The 27,590-nt window shown below is 38.6% G+C and overlaps 1 protein-coding gene and 1 long non-coding RNA gene across 3 annotated transcripts; one reads left to right on the top strand and one right to left on the bottom strand.

The window, feature by feature from the left end:
• The first annotated feature begins 889 nt into the window (after positions 1–889).
• On the top strand, positions 890–3,873 carry LOC148733965 (uncharacterized). Its single transcript, XR_015999687.1, has 3 exons — positions 890–1,848; positions 2,053–2,213; positions 3,022–3,873. It is a non-coding gene; the product is annotated as an uncharacterized LOC148733965 (long non-coding RNA).
• LOC111326627 (uncharacterized) lies at positions 3,741–26,956 on the bottom strand. 2 transcript variants are annotated; one of them, XM_022930666.2, is made up of 29 exons: positions 26,378–26,956; positions 21,766–21,923; positions 20,876–21,190; positions 20,444–20,710; positions 19,192–19,310; positions 18,904–18,962; positions 18,678–18,826; positions 16,855–16,941; positions 16,605–16,699; positions 15,871–16,083; positions 15,363–15,431; positions 15,128–15,245; positions 14,830–14,982; positions 14,097–14,160; positions 13,820–13,949; positions 13,659–13,702; positions 12,538–12,676; positions 12,086–12,189; positions 11,872–11,977; positions 11,289–11,439; positions 11,131–11,200; positions 10,568–10,643; positions 10,194–10,285; positions 9,800–9,929; positions 9,016–9,057; positions 7,466–7,576; positions 6,935–7,213; positions 6,105–6,764; positions 3,741–5,396 (listed from the first exon to the last, which is right to left on the bottom strand). In XM_022930666.2, the coding sequence occupies exons 1-29, from the start codon at positions 26,560–26,562 to the stop codon at positions 5,394–5,396; spliced, it is 4,188 nt and encodes a 1,395-aa protein (XP_022786401.2). In that variant the 5' UTR covers positions 26,563–26,956; the 3' UTR covers positions 3,741–5,393. The 2 variants fall into 2 exon arrangements, with proteins under 2 accessions (XP_022786401.2, XP_022786400.2); XM_022930665.2 differs by having other exon boundaries at positions 3,741–5,393.
• Between the last annotated feature and the right edge of the window lie 634 nt (positions 26,957–27,590).

The following is a 27,590-nucleotide window of genomic DNA, read 5'->3' as shown; positions in this document are numbered from 1 at the left end:
TGCTATAGGGAAATTCGTTACCTGACGAGGCAATTCCGCGTTAAATTGCACGCGAAAACCGTTTTAGAACATAGCTAGCAGAGTCGCGCAATTAAATTCATTATACGTGAGCGTGCTCAAAATCCCGATAGTGCACGCTGATAGCGTCAGCAAATCCGACTTCGCCAGAACTTTTTTTTTCGCGCGAGCGGCCATTGTTAGCGCGGGAAAAATAATATATTTCGCGACAATAATGGATACAAACAGAAACTCGGCCTACTAGTCCGAAAACGAAGACAATGTTTCGACCTTTTCCCTTGGGCTAGAGCTCTTAAATGAGGCAGAAAGAGAGAAAAACAAAGGAAAAGGAGACTCGGAAACAGCGCCGTCACGATTCGCTTCAACTGATATTGTTGTCCGTTTTTCGCGTCGGATTTGATGCACAATTCCACCGGCTATGTTCTAAAACAATTGGTTCATGCTTTCAGCTGTGCACTATCGAGTTATGGAGCACGTGGGAAGTTTGGAGAGCACTCAAGAAGCTAGAGTTTCCCTCGGCTATCGCCTCGGGCAACTCTTACGCTTCTTTCGTGCTCTCCAAACTTCCCGCGTGCTCCATAACTCGATAGTGCACGCTAAAGCATGAACCAATTGTTAAATAATGATGGTATTTCACTGAATTTACAAGCCGTTTATTTAAAACATCTTTTTTTCAAATTTCCACTGAATTTGCTCGAGAAGGAAAATAATCTCTTTGGTGGCAAAACGGAAAGAAATGAAGTGTGCAAGCAAAAGCACTGAAAGTTTAACATCGCGATTAATGCAAGGTAAGTACCTTGAAGTGTAAATAAGTGTAGTAATATTTTATTCCTTTAAAAACAAATAAGTGTTTCATGAAAAGTCTAAAAACTTTGATCTTTTTGTTTGTAGAAATTCACTACAGGTAACTGCCATTAGCTCAATCGTTGGGATGAGCATTCAACTGAAAGTTTATGGAAATGTTCACTGGAGAGTTGTTGAACGATGCATTGGTGAACAGTCCACCTAGAAATCTTGCTGTTAGACCATCACTACCGTTATTCATTGTTGTTGTGTTATTGCCGACTACTGATGGAAGTGCAAAGCTGTTGACATTTCTCGCAAAGTTTCAGTGCGTGGACCGCCGCTGGCTTCGGCTGCTGTGACAGTCGTAGTAGTACGACTGAAAACCCAGCCAACTTGCTTCACATCCTTCGTTGTTTTTCTTAAAGATTATGGCTGTAGGTGGATATTGTTAAAGATTATGGCTGTAGGTTGGCGTGACCTGTTAGCTCTCTGGGCTGTGATCACAAGATTTTCGCGCTTTCGCGTTGAGGTTTTTCATGCCTCTCCAAGAATTTATAGTTCAGTTCAAAACAAGGAAGAACCTCAGGCTCACTTTGAGAAACGCTTTCTTGTTTCTGGCTCATTAAAAGGTGACAATGGTTTTGAAAACATTTCAAATTGACTCAGAAACCAAACTTTGTAACGGTGTGACGATACAGTAGTTGTTATGCTTACGAAACAGAGAGGCATTTTGTCTGCGCATTCGCGAGCGGAATTGATTTTTCGCGTTCGGCGCCATTCGTGAAGATTTGGACGCGTTTCTGCGAGGTTTCAACTGGACGATCGCCACCTTTTTGTAATATTTTTCGAAGAGGGATGAAGGAGTATGGCAAGTTCACCAACATTTCTGACTCTGTGGATACTCGTGGTGTTTACTGGCTCTTCAGTTGAGGATATTTTAATGATCAAAGTGCGAACAAAACGCGAAAAAAGCCCGAAAACTTGAAGTTTGAGATTTGATTTACTGAAGATCAAAATGTGCACATGAGACAACAAACCTTGAAGGTTAGTCTTAAGATGTTGATGTTTTATTTTTTTGAATCATAAAGTTGTATGTGGAGACTATCTTGAGATATTTGATCCGAGGAAAGATGGAAATTTAGATTTTGATCTTATTTTCCTTCAACTTCGAAGTAAAATTGCGTTAAGTTTGAGGTGGCCCCCAAGCATCAAATCACTTTAAATAACATCTTTTCGTTCTCTTTACAGTCATATAGGACACAAGGCTTTAAAAATGTTCCAGCTTCAGGATTAAGTTGTTCTTACTACAACCCTCAGCGAATTATATTTCGGGAGGTTTTGGTGGATTTTCCAAGTCATGACCCAAAACCGTCTTTGGCCTTTTTTGCTCTCCTAGTCTGTTGTACCTGGTAGGTGGGCATGTGTCTTAACAATTGTTATGGTCTTACCTCAATCAACTCCCGTTTTGGCTTATTTTTTTTTACTGTGTTTTTGTGGTAATTTTTACTATTGCCTTTTAGAACATAGCCGGTGGAATTGTGCATCAAATGCGACGCGAAAAACGGACAACAATATCAGTTGAAGCGAATCGTGACGGCGCTGATGCCGAGTCTCCTTTTCCTTTGTTTTTCTCTTTTTCTGCCTCATTTAAGAACTCGAGCCCATGGGAAAGGGTCGAAACATTGTCTTCGTTTTCGGACTAGCAGGCCGAGTTTCTGTTTGTATCCATTATTGTCGCGAAATGTATTATTTTTCCCCGCACTAGCAATGGCCGCTCGCGCGAAAAAAAAAGTTCTGGCGAAGTCGGATTTGCTGACGCTATCAGCGTGCACTATCGGGATTTCGAGCACGCTTACGTATGATGAATTTGATTGCGCGACTCTGCTAGCTATGTTCTAAATAGGATTAGTGTGAAACTAGTTGAAAACTTACGATGAACTGACTCGACAGCGCCACGAATTATGACAATTTCAAAGGGTTTTGTTTAAGAAAATATTGTAAACTGTTTCAAGTAGATTTTTCCTATACAAGCGAAAATTTTAACAAACGGACATTGCTGTCATATGTATGGGACTAAAGCCTACCAATGGACAAAGTATGGGCGAAATCGAATTTGGGCTGTGTCCGCGATCTCTCTGATTTTTACTGACATTTACTCTTAAAGCTCAAAAGTTAAGAAGTAACCATCACGTACTAACACTTTATATTTTAACACAGGTTATACGAAGCAATCAATTCATCATAGAGGTTAATTATTATGGAACAGAATGATGGATATCTTTACATAGCTTCTGACAGTATGAAGCATTTCTGTAAACTCTCAACTACCTAACATGATTTCTTATATTTGAATTTTGATGGTTTAACTGATCGACGTAAACCAAAGTATAATTATAATATGCGTGCGTATTTTTGAGATATGGTTAAGTCGATCCTAATGTATTATTTGAATATCGTACTGGGATCGACTGACTTAGCCATCAGGCACTGTTGGCCGGTCATTCTGAGTTCGAGGAATGTCGACGGAAATCAATGATTTATTGGTTTTGTTGGATTAGGGGTGGTGGCTTGGCAGTGTCTGGAACATATATTGATTGATTATTTAAAAGAACTTGTGTACATTTTTTATTTAAATTTTTAGTTAATAAAACGACCCAACAAGCCTCTGGTTTTAAATATAAGATTATTGATTATGGAGATCTAGAAGATAAAAACAAAAATGCCTATTGAGTGGTCAGGGTTCATCTCTGTTTATTGCAAGCTGACTGCTGCTTGCAGGATTAAATTTTCAGAGATGCTTTTCAGTGTAAAACGCATTAATTTTGTCGTTCTGTCATTTAGCACTGGCTTTGGTGACCAGTTGTCTCCTACTCTCCCACCACCCTGTTTTTATGTCAAATTTGCTATTTTTTCTCGTTTCAAATAAGACAAAACTGTCCACGTCCTCGAGTCTTTTATTAGACTTATTCCCCTAACTACCTATCAAATACTTTTTTACTAATTTTGAAGTAGCCCTAAAAACTCTTTCGAGTCCCAGAGTGATTATGACTAAATGCTTACAAAAATATTGCACATTATACTGATAAAGGGCTTAGAAATGATAATACGAACAAAAAAATTCCTCCATGTTTTCTACTACACTTATATCCTCTGGGAAACTTCTATGAACACCACCCCTACTGAAGGCCTCTACTTAAGTGATTGTCTATCAAAAAGCATTCTCTACATGCTCCTGTCTGTGAACCTTAAATATACCTTTACAGAAATTAACTAAACTGGGACATTTATGGATCACAAGCGAACTTAGCCAGGGAATTGTAGAAAAGGTTACCATGGGTTAAAACTGGTCACCTTAAAACGCAGACTGCAGACTATATTTAATATATATCTACTACATTAACACACTTGATTGATACCTATCACATGACTGATATTCAACTTACCAGTCGACTGATATAACATTGATAGTTGACTAATATATCGCTAATATTCCATTGAGATATAACTGATACTCGGTCGAGATGCATCTACGAAATATTGACCGACACTCGGCCCATATGTGGTCGCTATATCAACCAATTATTGTTTGGTTGTCGACACAACAGAGACCAACTATGGATCAATTATGGACTGACTGTCAACCAACTCTCAACAGTCAAGTATCGACTATCTGTCGACCACAGAGTATGGACCGACTCTCGATTGATACTTCAACCAACATATTGGACAAGACTATCTACAGTAATCATGATCCTAAAATGACACACATAGCTTATAACACAAACTAGCTGCATGCACAGAGTGTCATGAAAAATTGTAATAACACTATCAGGTGACTTGATATTCAGAAACTGAAACACCTAGTTAGCCATGTTCACCTGAAACTTAGAATATCAGCTTGTTGTAGCAATTGTTTGGGTTTTTTTTTTGTATTCATTTCTTGTGGTTAAGATGAGTTAATTCTCAAAGTTGTACTTTTGATAAAGAACCTTTGTACTAACCTGCAACACGAGCATTCTCTGAGCCCGAATTACAGAGCTAGTGGTTAACAGTGGAGGAGTGGTATGAAAAATATAAAAGTACAAAAGTTTATCATAAAAAGTGAGGTCTTGAAATTCCAGAAAAAAGTAATTGAGCAAGTTGCATAGTAAATGGTTGAACCCGGGGGTAACATGGGAAAGTGTAATGCAATCGTCCGGGTGAGTGTAGTCCTGAAAAGGACTATTGACTGTAATGGTGACTGACGTTTCGACAACCTGTATGGAAGTCATCATCAGAGTCACTACACTTTCCCATGTTGTGTTACTGTTACAAATTTTCCTGTAATTAAGCCACAGCGACTGTCGATTTTAACAGGGAAATAACAATTCTCATTATACACAAACTATTTAGCGTTTGGCATTTTGAGCTCGTTTAATATTTAATTCTACTAAGTACTTAATTCTAAAACGGTGTACAATCTTACAAATTCACTCTTTGAGTGCTTCATATAATTCACGCCAGTTGTCCCCTGTCGTATCACCCTGCTGATATTGTGAAGTAAAGTAACTCAACAAACTTGAACGTAGGTTGTCAGCATCATTGCCACTCTACTGAAAAGTAAAAACAGTTGAAAATTTAAATTTAGTTTAGTTCTCCATATCACCACAAACAGTTTTTCAGTGCATGGCACTTCTAAAGTTGAGCTTACAACGGCTCAGACCTATCTATAAAGACGCCATAAGCAAAAATATTTATCTAGGGCCATTAACGTATATGAACTTCTAGAAAAAAGGTAGGTAAATATTCAATAAAGTTACATCACATCCTCTTTATCCAAGGAAAGGACACAAAATATAACTTAAGAAAAAAATCTTGTCATTTCCCTTAAGTTCATACAGACCATTTGAAAGACTTTTTGTGTAAATCGCTACCTTGTATTAACGCTACAAGGTAGCGTTGTAAGTTTAGAACTTTTTAAGTGTTTTTCCTACTTTTTACTACTTTTTGACGTATTACTTTGCGTACAAATAAGGCCTAATACTGATGCAGCTCACTAATACTTATTATTACTATATAATTATGCAGTATTAATTGAATTTATTTAGAATCACATGACAAGATGAAAACAGTTCGATTAATTCTATCTCATGTCGTTCAAATTAACAAAATAATTAAGTGAAAAATAAATTGATTAAAGTAATCAATGGATTTCATGAAATGTTGGGTTGTAAAACTGTTTCAGTGTATGTAGATGTTATGGATTCATTTTGTTCAGGAAACTACTCCAGGAGAAAAGGTCAGAAATGACGACATCTTACCACAGCTGTAGGTTTGCTTAACAGGTCAGTTTTATTGTTCTCCTCATTCCTTCTGTCCAATTCTTCTAAGGAAGAATCAATCGCTGTTTCCTCTAAAATCAGTGCTGCCGTGGCCCCCTTTTTCAGTGCAGATGTCTGTTTGACGTTCACACTGGTTTTTACTTCACGATTCTCTTGACTCATGACTGTTTTAGTGGTTGAATTTGTAGTACTCTCTTTGTTGTCATATCCTCGCTGTAAGAGACTTCTTTCTTCTTTTACCGATGAAAAGGACGAAAATTGGGATTTTGACACTGAGGTGGATGTCTCCTTCCTGAAAACACTGCTGCTGGCTTCGGTTTCTTCCGTTCTTTGTGCGCTTGATAAAGCTGATGGGTTTTGCGCAAAGAATAATCGAAATTGTTTGAGTTCTTCATCAAGTTCCTGCTGATTTAACAAGTAAACTGGCCGATTCGGGTCCAGGACCTCGGTGCTTCCTGTAGGACTTTCGTAATCCCTAAGGACTTTCCTCGAGGCGTCTGATTTTTTCGCCATGCGGATTACTTGCTCTCGTGTCAATCCTCGAATTCCTCGTGCTTCCCTTTCTTCTGGAGTTAAATCGTCATCGTCGCTATCTGATTCAGGATGCCTGAGAGGTTTTTGCTTCTTACTTAAATCGACCTATTGAAAACACAACTCTTGGATCACATAAAGCACACCATATCAGCCATTTATCACTTTGAGGAAAAAGAAGACTCATACCATACTGATTAATGTTAACGTGATTACTGTATATAGCTTCTGCTGACAAACATATCTAAACGTAGAAAAAATTCATTTGAGCACTATACCTTAGCATATACAGGCTCTGTTTCTGGCAGCTCTTTGGGCTGGACTGGCCGAACGTCAACTCTAATAGACCGCTCAACGCTCTCATACAATGGATCAAAGCTCTCTTCGGAAGATTCCAACAAGGGCTCTTTCTTCAATTCAGTCCTGACTTTCTGTCTCAAAAGCGGTTCTTCGTGCTCGCGTTTCTTTTCTTCATTTTTTCGTTCAGTGTCATTTTCATGGTCTGGTTGTTCTTCTGGCACGTCAACAACTAAACGTTCCGTGTCTGGCTCTCGATACTAAAGGAACAAGCAAGCAGAGCTTTATTAGACGTTGACAGCCCAGACATACAGGAAGGGTTAAGTGCAGCTTAAACCATTTCGTAGTGCACCTTTGTAATTGATACAGAGTTAAAAACCCCAGTTGTTTTCAACAGCATTAAAAGTGATCTGGTTTTTTATCTTGGATACATAAGCTTTCAAAAATCATTTAGCAGTTTGTGACCCACAAAAGAAAGCATTGATGGACATTTTTTAATTAGTTTCCCTTACCTCGCACTGCTCTTGTTGCTTTCGAATCCCAACGTCTTCTCCTTGAACCCGGTAGCTCCCTTGTCGACCTCGTTTGCAGTAACAACAGCATTGTCTAAAGGCATCGCGGACCTGAACGCAAAGAAGAAATCTGAAACTTCTCTCTTCACTATTGGAAAAGTAGCAGTTGTGCCACACATACTCTATGTCTCTCTTTGCTTATCCTGATTTATATAGCTTTGGATTAAAAAAAAATACTCCAGTCCGATTCTTTAGATAACCACAATCCAATTGTTGCCAGGCAACGTTAATGAGAAAAGGGGATAAGTTTTTAAAGTGCACCTAAACCCAAAAATTTTTTTCGCTTAACGAGATAAGCGTATTTTTTGGAGTGCAAATTTTTTTTTTATTTGCTCAAATCTTCAATTTTCTGTGCCGAGTCAAAATACGGAAAATCGACCGCCGTCGTGGCTCGTCGTGGCTAACGGGTAATGTGACGGCAAATCGAGAACACGAAAGTCTGCGCTTCACACATTTTCACTTGTTTGGGAAGGCTGTCGTTGATATCGTCCGAAATATGCCGACTAAGTGTATTGTAGGAGGATGTAGCAACGTGCGAAATTTGCAAGAGGGTATCGCGCTTCATACATTCCTCATACAACACACCTAGTCGGCATATTTCTGACAATATCGACAACCTTCCCAAACAAGTGAAAATGTGTAAAGTGGAGACTTTCGTGTTCTCGATTTGATGTCACATTACCCGCTAGAACTATTCCTCTTTAAACTAGGTCGTGAGCCAAGATGGCGGCCGATTTTCCGTACTTTGACTGGGCACAGAAAATTGAAGATTTGAGCAAATAAAGAAATTTTTCACAGAATTACTCCAAAAAATACGCTTATTTCGTTAAGCGAAAAACAAAATGTTTGGGTTTAGGTGCACTTTAAAGAAACTGGTGCCGCGTCGGTGAGGTAACAAGGTAATTTGGTTTTATCAACTAAGTTCAAATTAGATACAATGATTATATGAAGTTCATATATTTTGAACTGCGGTATTAGTTACGTATGATGCACGATCCTCGCAGTAGATAGCGCTATTCATGCAATAGCGAAAATCAGACCTGAAAAAAATCAGGCCTGTACGGGACTCGAACCACGGACCTCATATAATCTTCATATAATCATTGTATCTCATTTGTCACTTTCACGGGTTTATTACGAATCAACTTAACGGCCTGCTCCCAGTTGGCTTGTTAGCTCAATTGCTAGAGCGCTGCACTAGTATCGCAGAGGTCCGTGTTTCGAGTCCCGTACAGGCCTGATTTTTTTCAGGTCTGATTTTCGCTATTGCATAAATAGCGCTATCTACTGCGAGGATCCGTGCATCATACGTAAGTTCAAATTGTAAATTGGCCACCGTAAAAGAGTTCAAAAGCTGAAGTTTCTAGCGCCAGCCCTTCCTCACAGCGAATGACAAACGTTAATGAGAGATTGTTAATTTCATCAGCAGGGCCTTAGTGAAAAACCTTGCACAAATAAGAATATGTAAAACGGAAACTTCCTTTTCATACCTGGCGGTCCATGACCACGTAAAATAACAGTATCATCAATCCCTGGAATGCGAAACACATTGATTGAGAATAATTATCAGTATTTAAGTGTGGTCGGCAACCGGTCGTTTCGCCAACGTGTCAGTTCGCCAACGAACAGTTTGTCATCGTATGTCAGTTCGCCAACGTCCGTTAATCGACCAAGTTATCCATTTGAAATTTGAATTTTCACTGAAAACTTTATTTTGGACGTTGACGGACGGACTTTGTTTGACTTTGTCGCTATGCGAGTACAACGAGAATAATAAACAACACTTTTTCGCGCGTAATCAAACAAACAATTGAGAGTCAATAGAGAACAACTTCAAACGATACTAGCCTACAAACACCCGTGAATACATCAAAAGTAAAATTTTATTCCTCTGGTCATTTGTAATAACAATTGATAAAATGAAAACGGTTCTTGAATCAACCAGTAGGCGATGTCATTAAGATGTTGTTAATTTTCAAGTATAATTTGTGTTGCCACACCACCTAGCGACTCGAGTGTAACGCTTTGTTGTTACAGCATTTTCATGACGTTTTTACAGTTTGGGTATTACTGAAAAGACGCTAGGAATCTTTAGATCTGATAATGAAATAAGGAACTGAACGAAATGATGTTTCCGACGAATTAAGAAAGTGACTAGTTGGTAGAGGACCGCAATATCGCCATCAAATCCCTTTAAATCGGCCTGAAGCTTAGCACTAAGATGTTTATTGGATAATTAAAATTTGAAAAAGAAGACAACTTTAAAAAAATTACCGTAATGATACAGCAAATGATGAACAGAATACATAACAACGCTTTCCAATAAAATTGGATCAGAAGAATGCCGACCAACCAAGTAATTAGGAACATGATCATCAGAATGATACAATAGCGTACATGGACTCTGAAAAGAGCAAAAGCACATACTCTAAAAACAAATGCCGGAACAGCAAAAAACGCTGACTCTAAAAAATTGGGACAAGGGGATTCCGTTGAAGCAAAAGGACTCGGACTCAACTGGGGACTCAGGGTTAAGAGATGGAGTTGAAAAAATTTAGTCATTGCTTGTAGTCAAAGAAAAACAGATTCACTAAACTGGCAATGACATATTAAGTATCATTTAGATACACTGAGCTGAACGATATCACAATCTAAATGTTATGTTTACCTGAATCGTGTTTTTGGATAATCTGCTTTTAGCCTTTGTCTCCGTAATCCAGTCACAGCTCTCCACACTCTTACCAAAATAAAACAGCTCACCTGAAGAGACGATAAAGATTTTCAAGTGTCAGTGTGTTTTTTTTTGTTTTTTGTTTTTTTTTTTAATCACAAGCAGTTTTTTCTCCATCAACTCAAAACTGCTTAACCTCCATCGGTTCACAAGTCTGATGATACGCCTGCACAAACAGTAAATTCACTGCAATTGTAGCAACCTCACAAATATGATTTGCCCAGCGGCAACGACCAAAATGTTGAATTGTGTATGGAGTAATAAATTCAGTCACAAACTTGAAATAAAAAGATATGAGAAATATATCTTACCAGGAAGAACACTAAAGCTGGTGCAAAGAAAACCCATACTAAAGGGTTAGGGTTAGGATATATTGACAACCAGCACCTGAAGAACAGTGTTGAAAGTTTTAACATAATAAACCGTGAGTTCTAAGGGTTGCTGCCATGGTTCATAACAAATGTTTATTTATTTTGTGAATTTCAAGAAATTTATATAAACATCTATGAATATTTTCAAAAACGTAGACATCAGCCTGTGTAGAGGCCAGTTTACAATTTAAAACCACAGTTACTGAATTCACATTGCAATCGAGTGGAGCACCACTTACATTTCCAAACAAAAAGTTCTTTGTTAGCACCTAACTTAAATGCTGAATAAAATGTTTCTTAAAAGCAATGAAGGACTCTAAGTGGTTCCTTAGTTTTTTAATAAGCTTCTCTTAATGACTTTCAAGAGTTCGTGTTAGTTTACCCTTTTGAAAAGAATTCAATGAATGGAGTGGAAGATTAATTGAAAGAGCTTTAAATAATGTCCGGCTAACATGAGGTAACTTAAGTTTCTTTATAATACAAGCGGAAAATGCTTTACTCACGAAAGGAAGCTCTCAAAGCCGGCCATCTTAGTCATAAACCACGTGATAAGCATCGGAATACCAGGCAAACCTTAGTTGAACGAATAAGAAGGAGAGTTTTAAACGGTAAGGACATGGTTTGACAATATCTGCAAGTTAGAAACTAGTGATATGCTCACCCCAGCCGAGAAGGAAGTATCCAATCCAGTATTTCTTCTTTGGCCCGTAGTTCGTATCCCAGGTTCTCATGTAAACACTTTCAGCAAGAATCCAAGAAAATGTGCACAGGTAAAAATAATGAACCAAGAAGGAGAAGAGGTTACACAGTCCCTAAGATAATGCAAACAAGGAAATATTTCAAGAAAGTAGCTGTTAAGCTTGTTATGCAATTATGAATGCCTTTAAGTGGCACCAATAAACCTCATGATAAGGATAGCTTAGTCTCTAAAGCATAGCAACTCTAGTCAGTTGTCCTTAATAGGCAACTACCACCTGAATTAGCTGGAATGACAGTAAAATATAGCACAGGCGTGGTTGAGTTGAGATCCTTTTTCACTTATTACATTACAGCGTCTCTCCAGTTGAGGGGTGAACAACTCACTGGGTTCATCTTCACAGGTGCAGGGGAGATAATTGGTGGACACTTCATAAAACCAGGCCCGGGTATCATTGTGTTGTTCCTTCCGTGCCATTAGTAAGAACTACTGATCTGTTGAACTTAACAAGCGTAACATTCTTAACTGAATAACACATTTATCTTACCACGTCATTGTAAGATGCAAGGCCAAGTAGGAGTAATACGAAGGTTACAATCACAGAAGCGCAGACACACATATGCATTGCCCATGTACGGTCAGGCTTTAGCCAGCTGAAACAGAAATCATCAAGAACTATATCGGTGAAAGTTGTGTGTTTCAAAAATTGTATTTGATTTGACAAGTGAAAGTAAATTAAAATGAACATATGGTTTACTCACGGGCTTAAAACTAGGAGGGTCAAAAACGTTATCGCCGCGAACGCGATTATAATCCAACAAGCGATGTAAATGCAATGGATGAAGTCACTAATTGCAGTAAATCCCTGCAAAAAGAGGAGGAAATGATTTGGTAAAATATGGGATGAACACATTCAACAGTCTTCTCTAACGGATGTTCCTCTTCGATGAAGTTAGTATTATAGGCACTGAAAATCAACTTGTTGCTACTATCACTTGTGCAACTTAAACATTACATCGAAAATTGCTAACTGTTGTCCTTTCGTTAAAGAATGTCATCAAAAATACCTCAACAAAACTTTAAACTTGCAGGCTGAATGGGTTAGGATAAAAAAATAAGCAAACTTGACTCAAATTAAACATTCGTATCTGGGAGGTTTCATTGTGCCCTGCTTGCACCATACATTTTACCGAGATATTAAAGAAGTACTTACCCTTTGGAACGAGGCGGGCAGAAGTTTTTTCCTTAACACTGCGAAATTGGTCATGTGGTCGCACTGGCAAGTTGTCCGCATACGGTTGTATGACGAAGTATTACAACCCTCATCAGACCAACCTCCGTGAGGTGCATTCCTGAGCAAGCGCAAACAAAAGGAGAAGAGAAGACTATGCAGCTAACTTCAACAGCTTACAAATATGCGTTATGTACCAAGCGTAAGGTCAAGACAGCTGGACATTGGGCGAGTTCCTTTTTCTCATTTTTGTGGATCGAGACGGAGTCGAGGTCCATAAAACGCAAAATAAAGAACAAGGTTGATATCCAAACAAATGAATAAAGGCTGAAAGTTTCTAAAGAACTGTGGTGCTGCGTCGGTGGGGGCAACAAGGTAATTTGGTTATATAAACTAAGTCGAAATTGTTAATTGGCCACCGTAACGAATAAAAAAGCTGACGTTTCGAGCGTTAGCCCTTCGTCAGAGCGTCGATATCCAGACATCTTGATATATCGTCATATATCGTCAATATCCAGACATCTTGACCGAACAAGCTTGGTCAGTAAAGGATTTATTATATTGCAAAAAGATTTCACGTTATTAAGAATTAAGAATGACTTGTTTACTTCGAGAGCCAGGAGAGCCAACTGTGTTTGTGCCACAATTAACTCAAGTGAGTCGTTTCTGTTTTCTATGTTTTGACTGTCTTCTGTCGCTTTTTGCGTATCCACCGCCGACGTTATACAAGAATTAAGAACTTAGCGCCAATTCAATTTTTTTAATGCGTGGGATCAATATGGGCAATCCCGAGCGGGCAAGATGGGCCCATCTTGCCCACTCGGGTAGCCAATCAGAACACAGGATTCGCTCCATATTGCCTACGGGCGCTACTACCAATGTAATCATTTAAGTTAACACAGACGGATATGGTCTGCTAAAGATGGTACAGTCTTTATTGGGAAGCATGTCTGTACAAGTTAAATAAGTGTTTATTTGATTTATTAGCTATATTCCATTGAAATCAAGAAGAAATTTCTGAGCTCCTCTCACCAATGAAGAACAGTCAGGTTAAACTACACTTGTTAATCAGCAAATCTACCATCTATCTTCATTATACTTACATATTAAAATCCCAAAATGCACAAATCGGTTCGGCACCGTCAAGCTAAAAGTAACATATAAAGGCATTGAATTCCTGTGTGTAAACTTCCTCATTGATTTTGAATTTAGGAATTTATAGGAATAAAGCAAATGAATGTTACTGTGTACACGAAAAACTTACATTAACTTCTTCCAAGTTACTAGAGGCAATAATGACAGGCTCGGTGAGTTTTTCCGCCGGTGTTGGGTCCGTAGCGGCAGAAATTACAGCAGAGTTGATTTCAAACGCCTGACCTTCGTCACTGAACGCACTAACAAAGTAAACGTAAAATGAGTTTAAAATTGACATGAGGTCCATGATTTAAAAGCCAAATATTCGGACAACATAATTGCAATGTTTGGATTGGTTACACATACAAAATATATATTATTATCGGTTATGGTGTTTTTGGGCCCACCTTTCAAAAGAAAGAACTCTTGTCAGAGTTTTGAATAGAAATCCCGCAATTCGTATTCCATCATCTTCAAAAAGACAAGAAAGAACAGATATAAACTGGAAGTTACTCATAAACAAGCTCGAGCTCTCTATTCTACAATGCTGTAAGACAACTGAACATCGAATCGAAAATTTCTTTAGGTGTCATGTCGGAAGCCAAGTAGACTGCACTTCTTTTTTTGTTTGTCAAACAACAAATATGATTTTTAAATCCCATTGTAAAACGTGGCCCGGTGTAACCAGGTGACCGCACTCAGACGGATTTTGAAATTTGCCTTTTGTACTGCATGCCGGGTAAATTTGATACTCGCTAGGTTGTGTTCCTCAGACCTAACCATTATTAATATTTCACTAACATGTATTATTTGGAAATAACTTCGTGCAAATTTATCATTTAAGATATCAAGAGACTAACAGTATTGAAACTAAAACATTTAAGCGACTTTTAACAGAAAACTACCAACAGCGACCACAAGCCGGTTTGCATCACAATTTATGTCTAATTTTAACTTTGGCAAAAAAACCCCGATTTCAGGTCTTCCTGCAGTTCGGTGGAAGGCGGAATAATAATACAAAAGAAACAACAGAGTAGTCTCCTTGGTATTCGTGTTTTTTTTGTTTGTTTTGTTTTGTTTCTTTAGTTACATCTCAAAGAAGGGCTGCGAAAGACATCAATAACAAAGTTGCTAACTCACCGACTTTTATGGTTTTAAGCATTTGTTGACTTAGTACCACAAACGTTGTTATGTTCCATTGCTGTTTGATCATTCCTAACTCTGGCCAATTGTAGTTTGGAAAAATAACATCTTCTGAGATTCCTTCAGGATCGGCAACTCCAGCACCCATAACTGTTAGTGTAAACATCAGAGCAAATTTTCTTCTCATAAAACAAAAACTCTCATGGGCTCTACAGGTCCTTAAGTTTAACTAGTTCTACATCTGGGTCCTTATATCATTCTTGTTTAAATTTTCATTCTCCTTGGGATAGCTTACCAACATGCTCAGTTATCAATATTGCTAGATTTCTATCTTCTCCAAATGAAACCACCTTCGCAGCCTGAAGGCCATATTTCTCAAGAACTCCGATGAATTTTGATGCGGTCTGTAAAAACTGCAAATAAAATGGACTAGTTAATCATCTTTTAAAGAAAAGAGCATCCTGAGGGACTTCAGGTCCTTCTTATTGGTTTATCATTTATGATTACCGGCGAGTAATTTGAAAAAATACCTTTTGAGCCATGATTAATTCTTGCTCGTTATGCCAGTGAAGAACATGGTTCGCCACGTCGATGACATGCTGGCAAAAATAGAAAAGAAGAGAGACAGAAAAAGATCATTACACACAACATTATAATGTAATGTCAGTCGAAGTTCGTTTCCTTAAAACGTAATAGAATCACAGAATCCACTTGCAAAAGTAAGTGTTAAAATAACATGGAATAAACCTAATTAATACATCCAAAATTATCATCCAAAAATAATGCAAGAGTTCCTTTGAAAAATAAAACATGAAAGTCATGCAGAATAGAGCTCTAGAAACACGATTTCCCTAGACAATGAGAACACAACACGAAGGACCAAAGTCAGTGTAGATATGGAGAGCATCTGAGCGCCAGTTGAAGAAAAGTCCCTGAGCTATATATAAGAAGGCAGTGCACCAAGCTGACAATTACACACCCATACGATACTTAACAAGTAAACAAGGAAGTGATTATGTAAACAATCATCCTGGTTACCTTTATTTCAGCTTCACTATGAGCAATATCTTTATTCTCTTTTGTCAGATAATTTACAACAGTTTCTAACATTTCCGCGCTTGTATCAGCGTCTCCTGCCAGCACTGCGAAATCTTCGTGTGGTTTTAAGAGGGTTAGGAGTTGTTTCAAGCCTTTTAGGATATTCTTCTCCGTGTCGCCTTTGTTAGAAGTATCAGCTGAGTACTGTTTGAACTATGAGAAGAGAAATAACCCGTAAGAGTTCGTGCTGATTACATCATTGAGGGAAAAAACGTTTGCATATAATTCGTGCTGTCAAGAGTAAACCTAATTTGAACCGTTACATCAAGTTGCGCCTGTATTGACGGGAACTACCAATACATAGTAAACGACACTACTTTGTCGGTGACACCAGTATTTCTACTTTTATCTCTTGGCTATTGTACTAATGAACTCGAGGCCGAGAACTAAAGTTCATTTGATATTTCTGTGAACGAAATGCTCCTATGCTTTTGTCTGATACATTTAATGATTCATCTGTTGTTGTTTTTGCTGAGGGTGCTAAGATGTTCGACACACGGTTCCATCTTTAACGGACTGGAGGTATTGGTAAAGCACACACTTTTGTTACTAAGGGCACCAGAGAAGTCTTTTAAAGCGAGGCCAATTTCTTCCTAAAAGCTTCTCAAATAGATACGTAAGATTAATGTTTATTACCAAAATAAATAAATAAAAAATATAGCCTCTATCCTGACCTGATCTCTGAGAGAGTCAAAGCCGTCACTTTTACAGTTGGTGTAGTCAGGGTAGTACCAGTATCCCGCCGCTGAACAATTTCGTTTGGCAAAACCTTAAAACGACATGAACGTAAGACTTCAAACATTTTAACAAACTTGGCCTCACACTTCTCCTTCTCTCTATGGGATAGTAAGCTAACACTGGGAATCGTTGAATTATCGCTTCTTCAGAGGAAGAAGAGTTAAAAATAATTTTGACGGTGCAAACCTCTAGCTCCTCTGGGACAAGGCTGTAGGTCAAAATCTCCGTAAACCATGTCATCCCATGTAACATTCTCAAACACAGAAGGGCACGCTAGAGAGAACGAAGACATTGAAGAACTGTGATAATCTGTAGGAATGAAAGACGTAACTACCACCTACACAAACAACGTGCACATTCTTATCATAGCATCATTTCAATTTAATTGTAATCGGGGAGCGAGGCGGCAACCAACATCTCTTAAAAGTTGGGGATGATTTGCTAGTAACCCTGAAAAGGAGTTTGTTTTGGAACTTACCAAGTCTGCAGTAAATCTTTTCTTCCTGAGGAACAAATTAGTTTACTACACTCCGAATGGAAGCGGAGAGGATAGATGAGAATTGTAATTAGCCTCTATTAACTATGTTCGCAACATGTTCAATATTCGGGATATTATTTTCATGTGTAAATCACCAGCTGATTAAACTGAAGCCGGCTTTCTCAAAGCTCGCTTCACAATTTTTTTCCAGGTCATTCAAAGGTCCTGATATTTTAAAGAAAGTGTACATTTAAGATTCGATGAAATTAAAAGCCCAGTCGGTTGGTCTTTTCATTCGTCATTAGTGTATGTTACGCAACTAAAACTCTTCGGTTAAGGTGTTACAAGCGGTACTGAAGATACACACATGCAAAATCTTAAAGCTAAGCGTCATGGGATTTGTAATCTCTCCCACATTATGCCCAAATGGGGCAAAAGCGAGGCATTTAGTCAGTCGGTATGAATTTCACAATATATTTGTTCAGACATCCTACTGTCATCCATGTTCTTTTTCCTTGATTGAGTGAACTGCGCAAAAAAACAATTTACCACAAACTGTTTTGTTGTGAAATGAGACGGAATGTGACCCAAGGATCTATGAAATGTCAAGCAAATGCTTCATTTTCGCTAGAGTAAAGGTAATGAGCTTTTCACGTTTTTTTAAATCCGAGCTGAAATAAAGGTGATGTATGTATGTATACATATGATGCGCGATCCTCGCAGTAGATAGCGCTATTCAAGCAATAGCGGAAATCAGACCTGAAAAAAATTCAGGCCTGTACGGGATTCGAACCACTGACCTCTGCGATACTAGTGCAGCGCTCTACCCATTGAGCTAACAAGCCAACTGGGAGCAGGCCGTTAAGTTGATTCGTAATAAACCCGTGAAAGTGATGAGATACAATGAAATATATGAGGTTCATATATTTTGTACTGCGGTATTAGATACATATGATGCACGATCCTCGCAGTAGATAGCGCTATTTAAGCAATAGCGAAAATCAGACCTGAAAAAAATCAGGCCTGTACGGGATTCGAACCACTGACCTCTGCGATACTAGTGCAGTGCTCTACCCATTGAGCAAACAAGTAAACTGGGAGCAGGCCGTTAAGTTGATCTACTGCGAGGATCGTGCATCATATGTATCTAATACCGCAGTACAAAATATATGAACTTCATATATTTCATTGTATCTCATTTATCACTTTCACGGGTTTATTACGAATCAACTTAACGGCCTGCTCCCAGTTGGCTTGTTAGCTCAATGGGTAGAGCGCTGCACTAGTATCGCAGAGGTCAGTGGTTCGAATCCCGTACAGGCCTTAATTTTTTCAGGTCTGATTTTCGCTATTGCTTAAATAGCGCTATCTACTGCGAGGATCGTGCATCATATCTATCTAATACCGCAGTACAAAATATATGAACTTCATATATTTCATTGTGTCTCGGATGGATGGATGGATGGATGGATGGATGGATGGATGGATGTATGTATGTATGTTCCAAATCATGATTTCCTTAGGGTCATACCTTGACTCTGCTCAATTGAGTATAAGTAGCGGTCCACGGCTATATTCCCAAGTTTTGCATCTTTGACTTCTTCCTTCAGCGCTCTTTCTACAGAGCTGCCTGTGTCTTGGAATGTTTTTATCAAAATATCTGCTTTTACTGATTCTGGCCTATGAAACAATCGTCAGATTTCATATCAAAGTCGATTCCGGCTTAAAAGGCACTGAAGGAAACAAATACCACTTACCAAAGCCTCATTAAGTTAGCGCCAAGGAACCTTGGAACATCGTTCATCGCTGACTGTACCTTCGATACAAAATGCAAAATATTAGTGATCTCGCGTCATAAATAAACGGATCACGATGTCAAAGATTATGAGGACATCAATTAGGCAATAGCCAGAATATGATAACTGATCTTGTTTAACAAGATAATCTGGTTTTATTAGTTGAGTTGATTTTGTACAGCTGACGAATCGAGCGTTAGCCCTGGCTTCGTCAGAGTGAATCCGATCTTGATCTTGATTGAGACTTACTTCTGACTTAATTCTCCGGGCCAGATCTTGGAATTCCTTTGAATCCTTGTTGTTCATATTAGCGTTAAATTCTTGATTTGTTAACTTCACTCTGAACAGGATATACTTTGCTCCAGTTTCTGGTGAGAACGATTCGTTAGAAACTGCATCAGAGTTTGAGCAGCTCGCAGAAGCAACGAGAACTTTGTTTACATTACAAATACTCTTAAAAGATAAATGTCACGAAATGACTGTGAATATATGAAAGTCATAGATGTGAACTGCGGATTAAGAAACTTAATATGAAAGGGATCTTCCCAGTAATGAACACTACTTAATTTAATTTAATTTAATTTAATTTAATTTAATTTTAATTTAATTTAATTTTTAATTTAGTCCATTTTCACTGCATTAAGTTTTTGCAGTGGGGAAGGACTAGAAAGGAACATAGGAACCATTCGTGCTAGTCCACCCTCCCACCCATCCCACTCCAGGGGAGGACATCGATCACACAGTAATCTCGTGTGTGGGAAATTAACGTCTCCTACCCCAACCCTGCAGGAGACGGGACCTCCATTTATTCGTCCCTATCCGAGAAGACTAGAATATCTAACCATTTCTTGATATTATAGAAAGGTAGCAAATTCTTCTCAATTATTTTAAGACCTTGAGTGTTGGTCCGGCCGGGGCTCGAACCCTCGACCTCCCGCACAACAGTCCAGCGCTCTATCCATTGAGCTAACCAGGAGGCGGTTAAGCATGCAGTGGTGAAAATATGGCCCGAATAAAATTCAGTCCTGTCCGGGATTTGACCCATGACCTTTGCGATACCGGTGTAGTGCTCTACCAAGTGAGCTAACAAGCCAACTGGGAGCAGGTCAGAGGTCATAGGTTCAAATCCCGTACAGACCTAAATTTTTTTCAGGTATTAATGATTTTCACAACGGTTCGAGTAGTACTGCAAAGACCGCTTTCATATTCATATTTGTAAATTGTTGCATCGCATACATTTGACAATAAAAACTTCTGTTTTTGCTCAGGTTTCAGTTCTTCAGTGCTTTTAAAGACGCATTTCGAGTTTTAATGCCAGTTTCAAAGTCCCAGGGACTCAGACTGTCTAAAAACAAACTATATCATAATTTGTATTTAAATCATCGATCCATAACGCGATAATAGGGATGACTTGTAACAGATACTGTGCAGTTTCAGATCACCACGAAGTACAAGAGTTATGGTTGGTTTTGTTGTTTTTACAATGAACGCTATTACTTACGATCTACGGAAATCTTCATTTTGCGTTTATCTCGTCCAAGGCCGTTCTCTGCCTCACAGAGAATTGTTGAATTTATCTTAGCTTTGAATTCGATTGTTATTTCTGACCCATCTGATTTCACTTTCACACCATCGGCGTCCTGAGCAAGCTGGTCATTGAACTTCAGTTGAACTTCTGGAAGTGGGTTGCCTGTGGCAATACATTTGACTTGAACTGTCTCACCAAGAGTCACCTTTCCCGGGTCTTCAAATCTGACCGTCGGAGGTTCTAAAAATAAAGAGGGTACATTTCTTACAGAGCTTCTCTGCGTAATCTTCCGTCCTTAGGTCACTTGAAGACTAATGAATGACACTATTTACTAAGACATGCGAGTAGTCCTTTGCTGTTGTTTGGGAAAATATTTCCTGACAGTTCTCAAAGTTGAACATTTACCTTGTGTCGTGGGTTGAGTTGTTACAGGGACCGAGCCACTAGTGACGAAACGAGTTGGCGACGAAGTCGCACTTGGCTTGGCATGTGTTGGTTGTAGTTTGCCAGTCTTGATGATGGAAGAAGAACTTTTCCCAACTTTTCCAGGTGTGGTGGTAACAGCAGAAGGCTTAACAATGGAACTTGTCGGAGAGAATTCCAACTGATCAAGCTTCTTTACATCTTGACTAAAAGATGATTTTGTGGCAAATCTTGTTTTTGATGGCGTTATTGAGACAGTGACGGCCGGGAGTGACGAGGTCTCGACACTTTCTACGACTGAACATTACCTTTGTTATTTATTTAGTTATTGTAGTGTGATATTTATGTAGCCTTGTAACTGAAAAACCCTTGTGGGGAGTTGCAATAAAGTACGGTATGTATGCATGCATGTATGTGTGTGTGTGTGCGTGTGCGTGTGCGTGTGCGTGTGCGTGTGCGTGTGCGTGTGTGTGTTTTACATTGACCGTGGCTGGACTGGACACAGATAAACCTCCTACATTGTCAAAATATCCAATCAGACAAAACAACATTTTCAATAGAACATTATAATTAATATGATATTGTAGAATGATCACCATTTAAACTTTATCGCCTTTTCTATTTCTCAATCTAATTAAATCAATGAGCGTTGCAAACTTTTTTCTTTTCGCTGATCTTTATTTGCTACTCAACTACCTTCTATAGATCTCCAAGTGTCACAAAGCTGGCCCTCTCAAACAGTTTATTTTTTTGTCACTGGGTTGTTTAGGAGAGAAAGCCACAGCCAAGCCAATAGAGAGTTGAAAGGGTTAGCGATAAAACAAAAGGAACACACAATAAATATATTTTTACATCATACAGTGGATACTCACCACACTTGAAATAATCATTCGTGAGATCCTTAAAGTCTGGTCCATCTTGCTCTCGTGTAGTGTTGCATTTCCCTTGTAAGGCAATTCCTTTCGTTCTGAGTTTTTTCCAGCGATGGTAGAATTGGCAGTCACATTTTACAGGATTAGATCGTAAGTCTCTACAGGGAATTAAAAGAAAATAATAATGAAAGAGAATATTTTCAGTCTGCAATGATGGAGACCATTCTGGAAATAGGAAATCGGACAGATTTAAATTAACTTCAGACTCGAAAGTCTAAATGGACTCCCCCAGAGGGCCAATTCGCATCATTAGACTTTTTTTATCAAAAAATGCTGCCACGATATCAACAAACTTGACTTCAAACGTATTACCAAATTTTCTAATCTCTCTTCTGAAGAATGATCGGCTCTAAAAAGTCTTAGAAAACGTAAAGACATAGTTATCAAAGCGGCCGATAAGGGCGGCTCAGTCGTTGTTTGGCGCAACGACCTCTACCAAAAAGAAGCTTTGCGGCAACTTACTGACACCTCTTTTTATCAAAAGGTCGACAAAGACCTCACTGCCAGCAATCAAAACACCGTCAAGAATACGATCAACCAACTCATAACTAAACAAGAATTGCCGGCCACAGCAAAAAATCTCATCATAACCACTCCTAGAACTTCTCGTATTTACTTTTTCCTAAAATTCAGAAACCTAACAACCTGGGTCGGCCCATTGTCTCGGCTTGCAGTTGCTCTACCGAACTTATCTCCAGCTACCTAGACAAAATTATGGCTCCCATCGTCAAAACTTTACCATCATATATTAAAGACAGCCAACACGCTCTTCAAATTTTTCGAGACTTTAATTTCCTTAGCCAAAACAAACTTCTTTTCACCATGGATATTACGTCTCTTTACACTGTCATTCCTAATGGCGAAGACCTTCTGGCCCTTAAAAATTTTTTTGATCAACGTACTGTTAAGGAACCTAAATCTGAAACAACTTCTTCAAACAAACCAATGGTGCAGCCATGGGCACCAAAATGGGACCTAGCTATGCCAATCTTTTTGTAGGTTTTGTCGAACATCAATTTTTCAGCCAATACAACGACTCCAAACCTGTACTCTACGGTCGTTACATCGACGAGTGTATCGGCGCTACCTCCTCTACCAGAGAGGAGCTCACTCAATTCATAACCGCAGTCAATTCTTTTCACCCGGCTCTGAAATATACCTGAGAAATTTCTGACAATTCTTTATCCTTTTTAGACATCAAAGTTTCAATTGAAGGCAACGGTTTATGCACTAGCGTGTATTACAAACCTACAGACTCGCATAATTACTTGTTATATTCGTCTTCGCACCCATCTCACGTTAAGAAATCCATTCCTTTTTCTCAGTTTCTAAGACTTCGTCATTTACGTATATATGCACGATCCTTCGCAGTAAAGCACTATTTGAGCAATAGTGAAAATCAGACCTGAAAAAAATTTCAGGCCTGTACGGGATTCGAACCACTGACCTCTGCGATACTAGTGCAGCGCTCTACCAATTGAGCTAACAAGCCAACTGGGAGCAGGCCATCAAATTAATTCGACATAAACCCGTAGATGATAAATCAAACAACAACAAACATATGAAACATATGTATGAACTGCGGTTATGAAACGTATATATGCCCGATCTTTCGCAGTAAAGCACTATTTGAGCAATAGTGAAAATCAGACCTGAAAAAAATTTCAGGCCTGTACTAGTATCACAGAGGTCAGTGGTTCGAATCCCGTACAGGCCTGAAATTTTTTTCAGGTCTGATTTTCACTATTGCTCAAATAGTGCTTTACTGCGAAGGATCGTGCATATATACATTTCAACTTTGTTGATATATCCAAATTATTCCGTATGATGCACGATCCTCGCAGTAGAGAGCGCTATTTATGCAATAGCGAAAATCAGACCTGGAAAAATCAGGCCTGTACGGGATTCGAACCACTGACCTCTGCGATACTTGTGCAGCGCTCTACCAATTAAGCGCAGTTCATACATATGTTTCATATGTTTGTTGTTGTTTGATTTATCATCTACGGGTTTATGTCGAATTAATCTGATGGCCTGCTCCCAGTTGGCTTGTTAGCTCAATTGGTAGAGCGCTGCACTAGTATCGCCGAGGTCAGTGGTTCGAATCCCGTACAGGCCTGAATTTTTTTCAGGTCTGATTTTCACTATTGCTTAAATAGTGCTTTACTGCGAAGGATCGTGCACATATACATTTCAACTTTGTTGATATATCCAAATTATTCCGTATGATGCACGATCCTCGCAGTAGAGAGCGCTATTTATGCAATAGCGAAAATCAGACCTGAAAAAATCAGGCCTGTACGGGATTCGAACCACTGACCTCTGCGATACTTGTGCAGCGCTCTACCAATTAAGCTAACAAGCCAACTGGGAGCAGGCCGTTAAGTTGATTCTTAATAAACCCGTGATAATAAATCAGATACGATGAATATATGAAGTTCATATATTTTGAACTGCGGTTATAGATACGTATGATGCACGATCCTCGCAGTAGAGAGCGCTATTTATGCAATAGCGAAAATCAGACCTGAAAAAAATCAGGCCTGTAAGGGATTCGAACCACTGACCTATTGCAGTATCACCACTTGACACCTCGCAGTAGAGAGCGCTATTGCATAAATAGCACTCTCTACTGCGAGGATCGTGCATCATACGTATCTATAACCGCAGTTCATAATATAAGAACTTCATATATTCATCGTACCAAATTATTTCGTTACCCCCACCGACGCAGCGCCAAACAGTTTCTTTAGAAACTATCAGCCTTTATTCAAATTTAAATTAAACTGAGGTGTGAAACATTCAAAAAAGATTTTGCTCATTAGTGAGCGAAATAACGGCGAGTTTCGACTGCAGATTCTGTAAAAGATAGTCGAAGAAATCTTGGTAGGACCATTTTTAAGAGACGAGAGAGCCTGGGAACAAGGTTAGAACATTCTCGTTGAGTCTGTTGGCCTGTTCTGGAGAAAACTATGGTTCACTTAATCAAGTATTGATGATTCATGAAGCGATCAATCTAAGCGCCCTTATCTGAGGAATCCGTGACGCAATCTGATAGTTGCCCGTCTAACTTGCTTTTTGGCGGTAAAATTAATTAGGTTGTCTAACATCTAGATCAAAAAAGTACCGTGAAATATTTCTTCAATACAGGAAATGCTCGATTGTCGTCGTCAGAAAAGATTTTGATATAATTACTTCTTTTCAAATCACCACACACCCTGCTGTTTGTGAAGTCAACTTCAAGTTGAAAAGCATATATGCTGATGAATATATTAAAAAATACGAATGCTCCTTTCTGATGTCAAAGAGGTCAACACATTTATCTGCAACTTGTCAATTTACCGAAATCAAAATGACAAAATTCAAGGCAGCCCTAAAGTTAAACAATAAAGAGCAAAGGGATGAAGTTTTACATCAATTCGTGATCTAACAATCGTGTAGGGCGGTATTGATGTTTTTATGTCGTTAATTGTCCGCAAATTGAAAATCAAGCTGACTGTGTCACCGACTCTCCCGATGATTACTCTTAATGATAAATTATTACCACATTTTAATCAGAGTTCCAAGAGAATCTGAGAGCTCCCGACCGTTAACGTGTTGTTTATCTCACAATATGGAGCGATTCGCCTTTTTTCACCTCCTGATAATCAAGACTACGCGGCAAAGTGATTTGTTATAAAACCGGCGCCATCTTCAAGTGTTTTCATTTAGTATACAAAGAAAGAATTATAATTTGACACTGACGATTTATCGAGATCTGTCAACAATACGATAGGATCCCAATAATTTACATCTGGTTTGTCAGGAAGAATATTTTAAACTCCCAAGGGGATTTAATAATATGAACAGTTGTACAGATTCTAGAATAGATGATCAAAAATATTTTCAAATCATTAAGCACTCACCTTTCGTATATTGGGTTCGATTATGCCAGAAATAGAGTATTATGTTTGTTTTCAAAATTTCTTAGGCAACACTTACACTTACGTTTCCTTTGAACGAAATGTTATTACATTGAAATCGTTCAAGGGAAAAAAATAGTATTTACCTTTTAAATCCTAATTCCGGCTTCTCCGTTAATTTTCGATTTGTCAATAAACCAACAACAATGTCATGTGAAATGTAAATATGGAGTTGACTAGCATCAATTGCGCTCTACTCCGACCTGAACTGATGTCTTTCGGGAGACAAACTGATACCCAGCAGATGCTTTCTTAACAATCAGCCTAACTGTATGTATTTGGCTCTTAAATGCCTGGTAACTTGCGAAGAAATCTGGTCTCGGTTAGTACCAAAGCTCATCTATCTCAAGCAACAATGATTGATATCTGTGCAAAACAGTCATCGATTTAGCGAAATGTTTAATGACAGAAGTCGAAGTAAATCAAAATCAGCCTATAATTATTCAAACGTGAAGTTGTTATCAATTAAATCACACGCATAAAAGTTCAGGACGAAACTCGGATAACATTATCCATTACACACGTGTCTTAGTGCTTTTACTCAAAGCATTTGACTGGCGATTATGGTAAAAGAAAAACACCTCACTTACAAGCTTGTTGTGTTGTCTGGAAGCTCGCTTGGGATCTCGAAAAGACTATGGCCGCGGCAGTCGACGGAGACGTTTTTGAAGTTTGTCGTCGTACAGTTGCACGCTACTGGACAAGCGCTTGATCCACTGGCAGCAACGGTAACAAATGTCGTAAACAACAGCAGCTTTAATGGCAACCTAGCCATGTCCGTTTTTTACGTGATGGAAAAATGGGTTATTTGACGAAGGGAAGTAAACCTGAACTAGGAAATCGCTCAAGAAAGCATGACTATGCCGACTGCTTGCTCTTCTAGTTGCCTCTGATCTCACTGACAGAAATGATTTAGGGCAGTTCCTCCGCCTCGCCGTCCTCACAGCTGAATTCGCTTGTAATGCTTGTGGTTTTCACACGACGATTTTAAATTTACATAACTTAAAATTCATGATATGCACGACATTGGCCTATCACTTTGTTTGACATTTATGTTCTGTTGTCTTCTTGACGTCCTTTGTAAATCAAACACTTACAACGCCAGTCTGTGCGCCTTCATAAGTACTATATTTGTGAACGTTAATAGCTTATTTACCCATCCTGACCAGAAGTGCAATATTTCGTCAATAAACGAAAGGTTAGCTGGTGTCACACAGTATGAAAGATAACGCTAAATTTAACCCTACATACCGAGATGCAATTTCGATTGAAAACGTAGAATGAATGCTGCGATTAATCAGCCACTGAATAAATCATTGCATTAGTTCATTGACAATTTATTTTCCTTAGATGAAATCACATTTCTTTCCCGACCACCGCTTCTTCTAAACAATTCCAAGCTAAAACATTGAATATTCTTGAATTTCATAAGGGATAATTTGGTGTATCATATGTTATCTGTCATGCAAAGAATTTCAAGTAATAATCACGTTACTCATCGAACTCCTTCTTTGAAAGTTCTCTTGAGATCGTTATCTGCCGCCTTACGGCCGCTGGATAAAAATTGCTTCAACAACGTTGGTCGCCTGAAAGAAATAGAACTTCTGAAGAATTAAAAAGCTTGAAATGCCACTGACCGGAACAATCCCATTTTTAACATTTTATTTAAACAAACATAACAACAAACAAACAGCGAATTATTTTATAAATCTTGTGTTCCACTTTAAATTGGACTTTTGTAAAGAAATCAATATCACCGGAATATTTTACGGTATTTGGAAGAATGTCGTCTATCTTCCATCC

Source organism: Stylophora pistillata, chromosome 4 (genome assembly GCF_964205215.1).
Source record: "Stylophora pistillata chromosome 4, jaStyPist1.2, whole genome shotgun sequence".
In the NCBI taxonomy this organism is placed as follows: domain Eukaryota; kingdom Metazoa; phylum Cnidaria; class Anthozoa; order Scleractinia; family Pocilloporidae; genus Stylophora; species Stylophora pistillata.
This window is presented reverse-complemented; position numbering and strand designations above follow the sequence as displayed.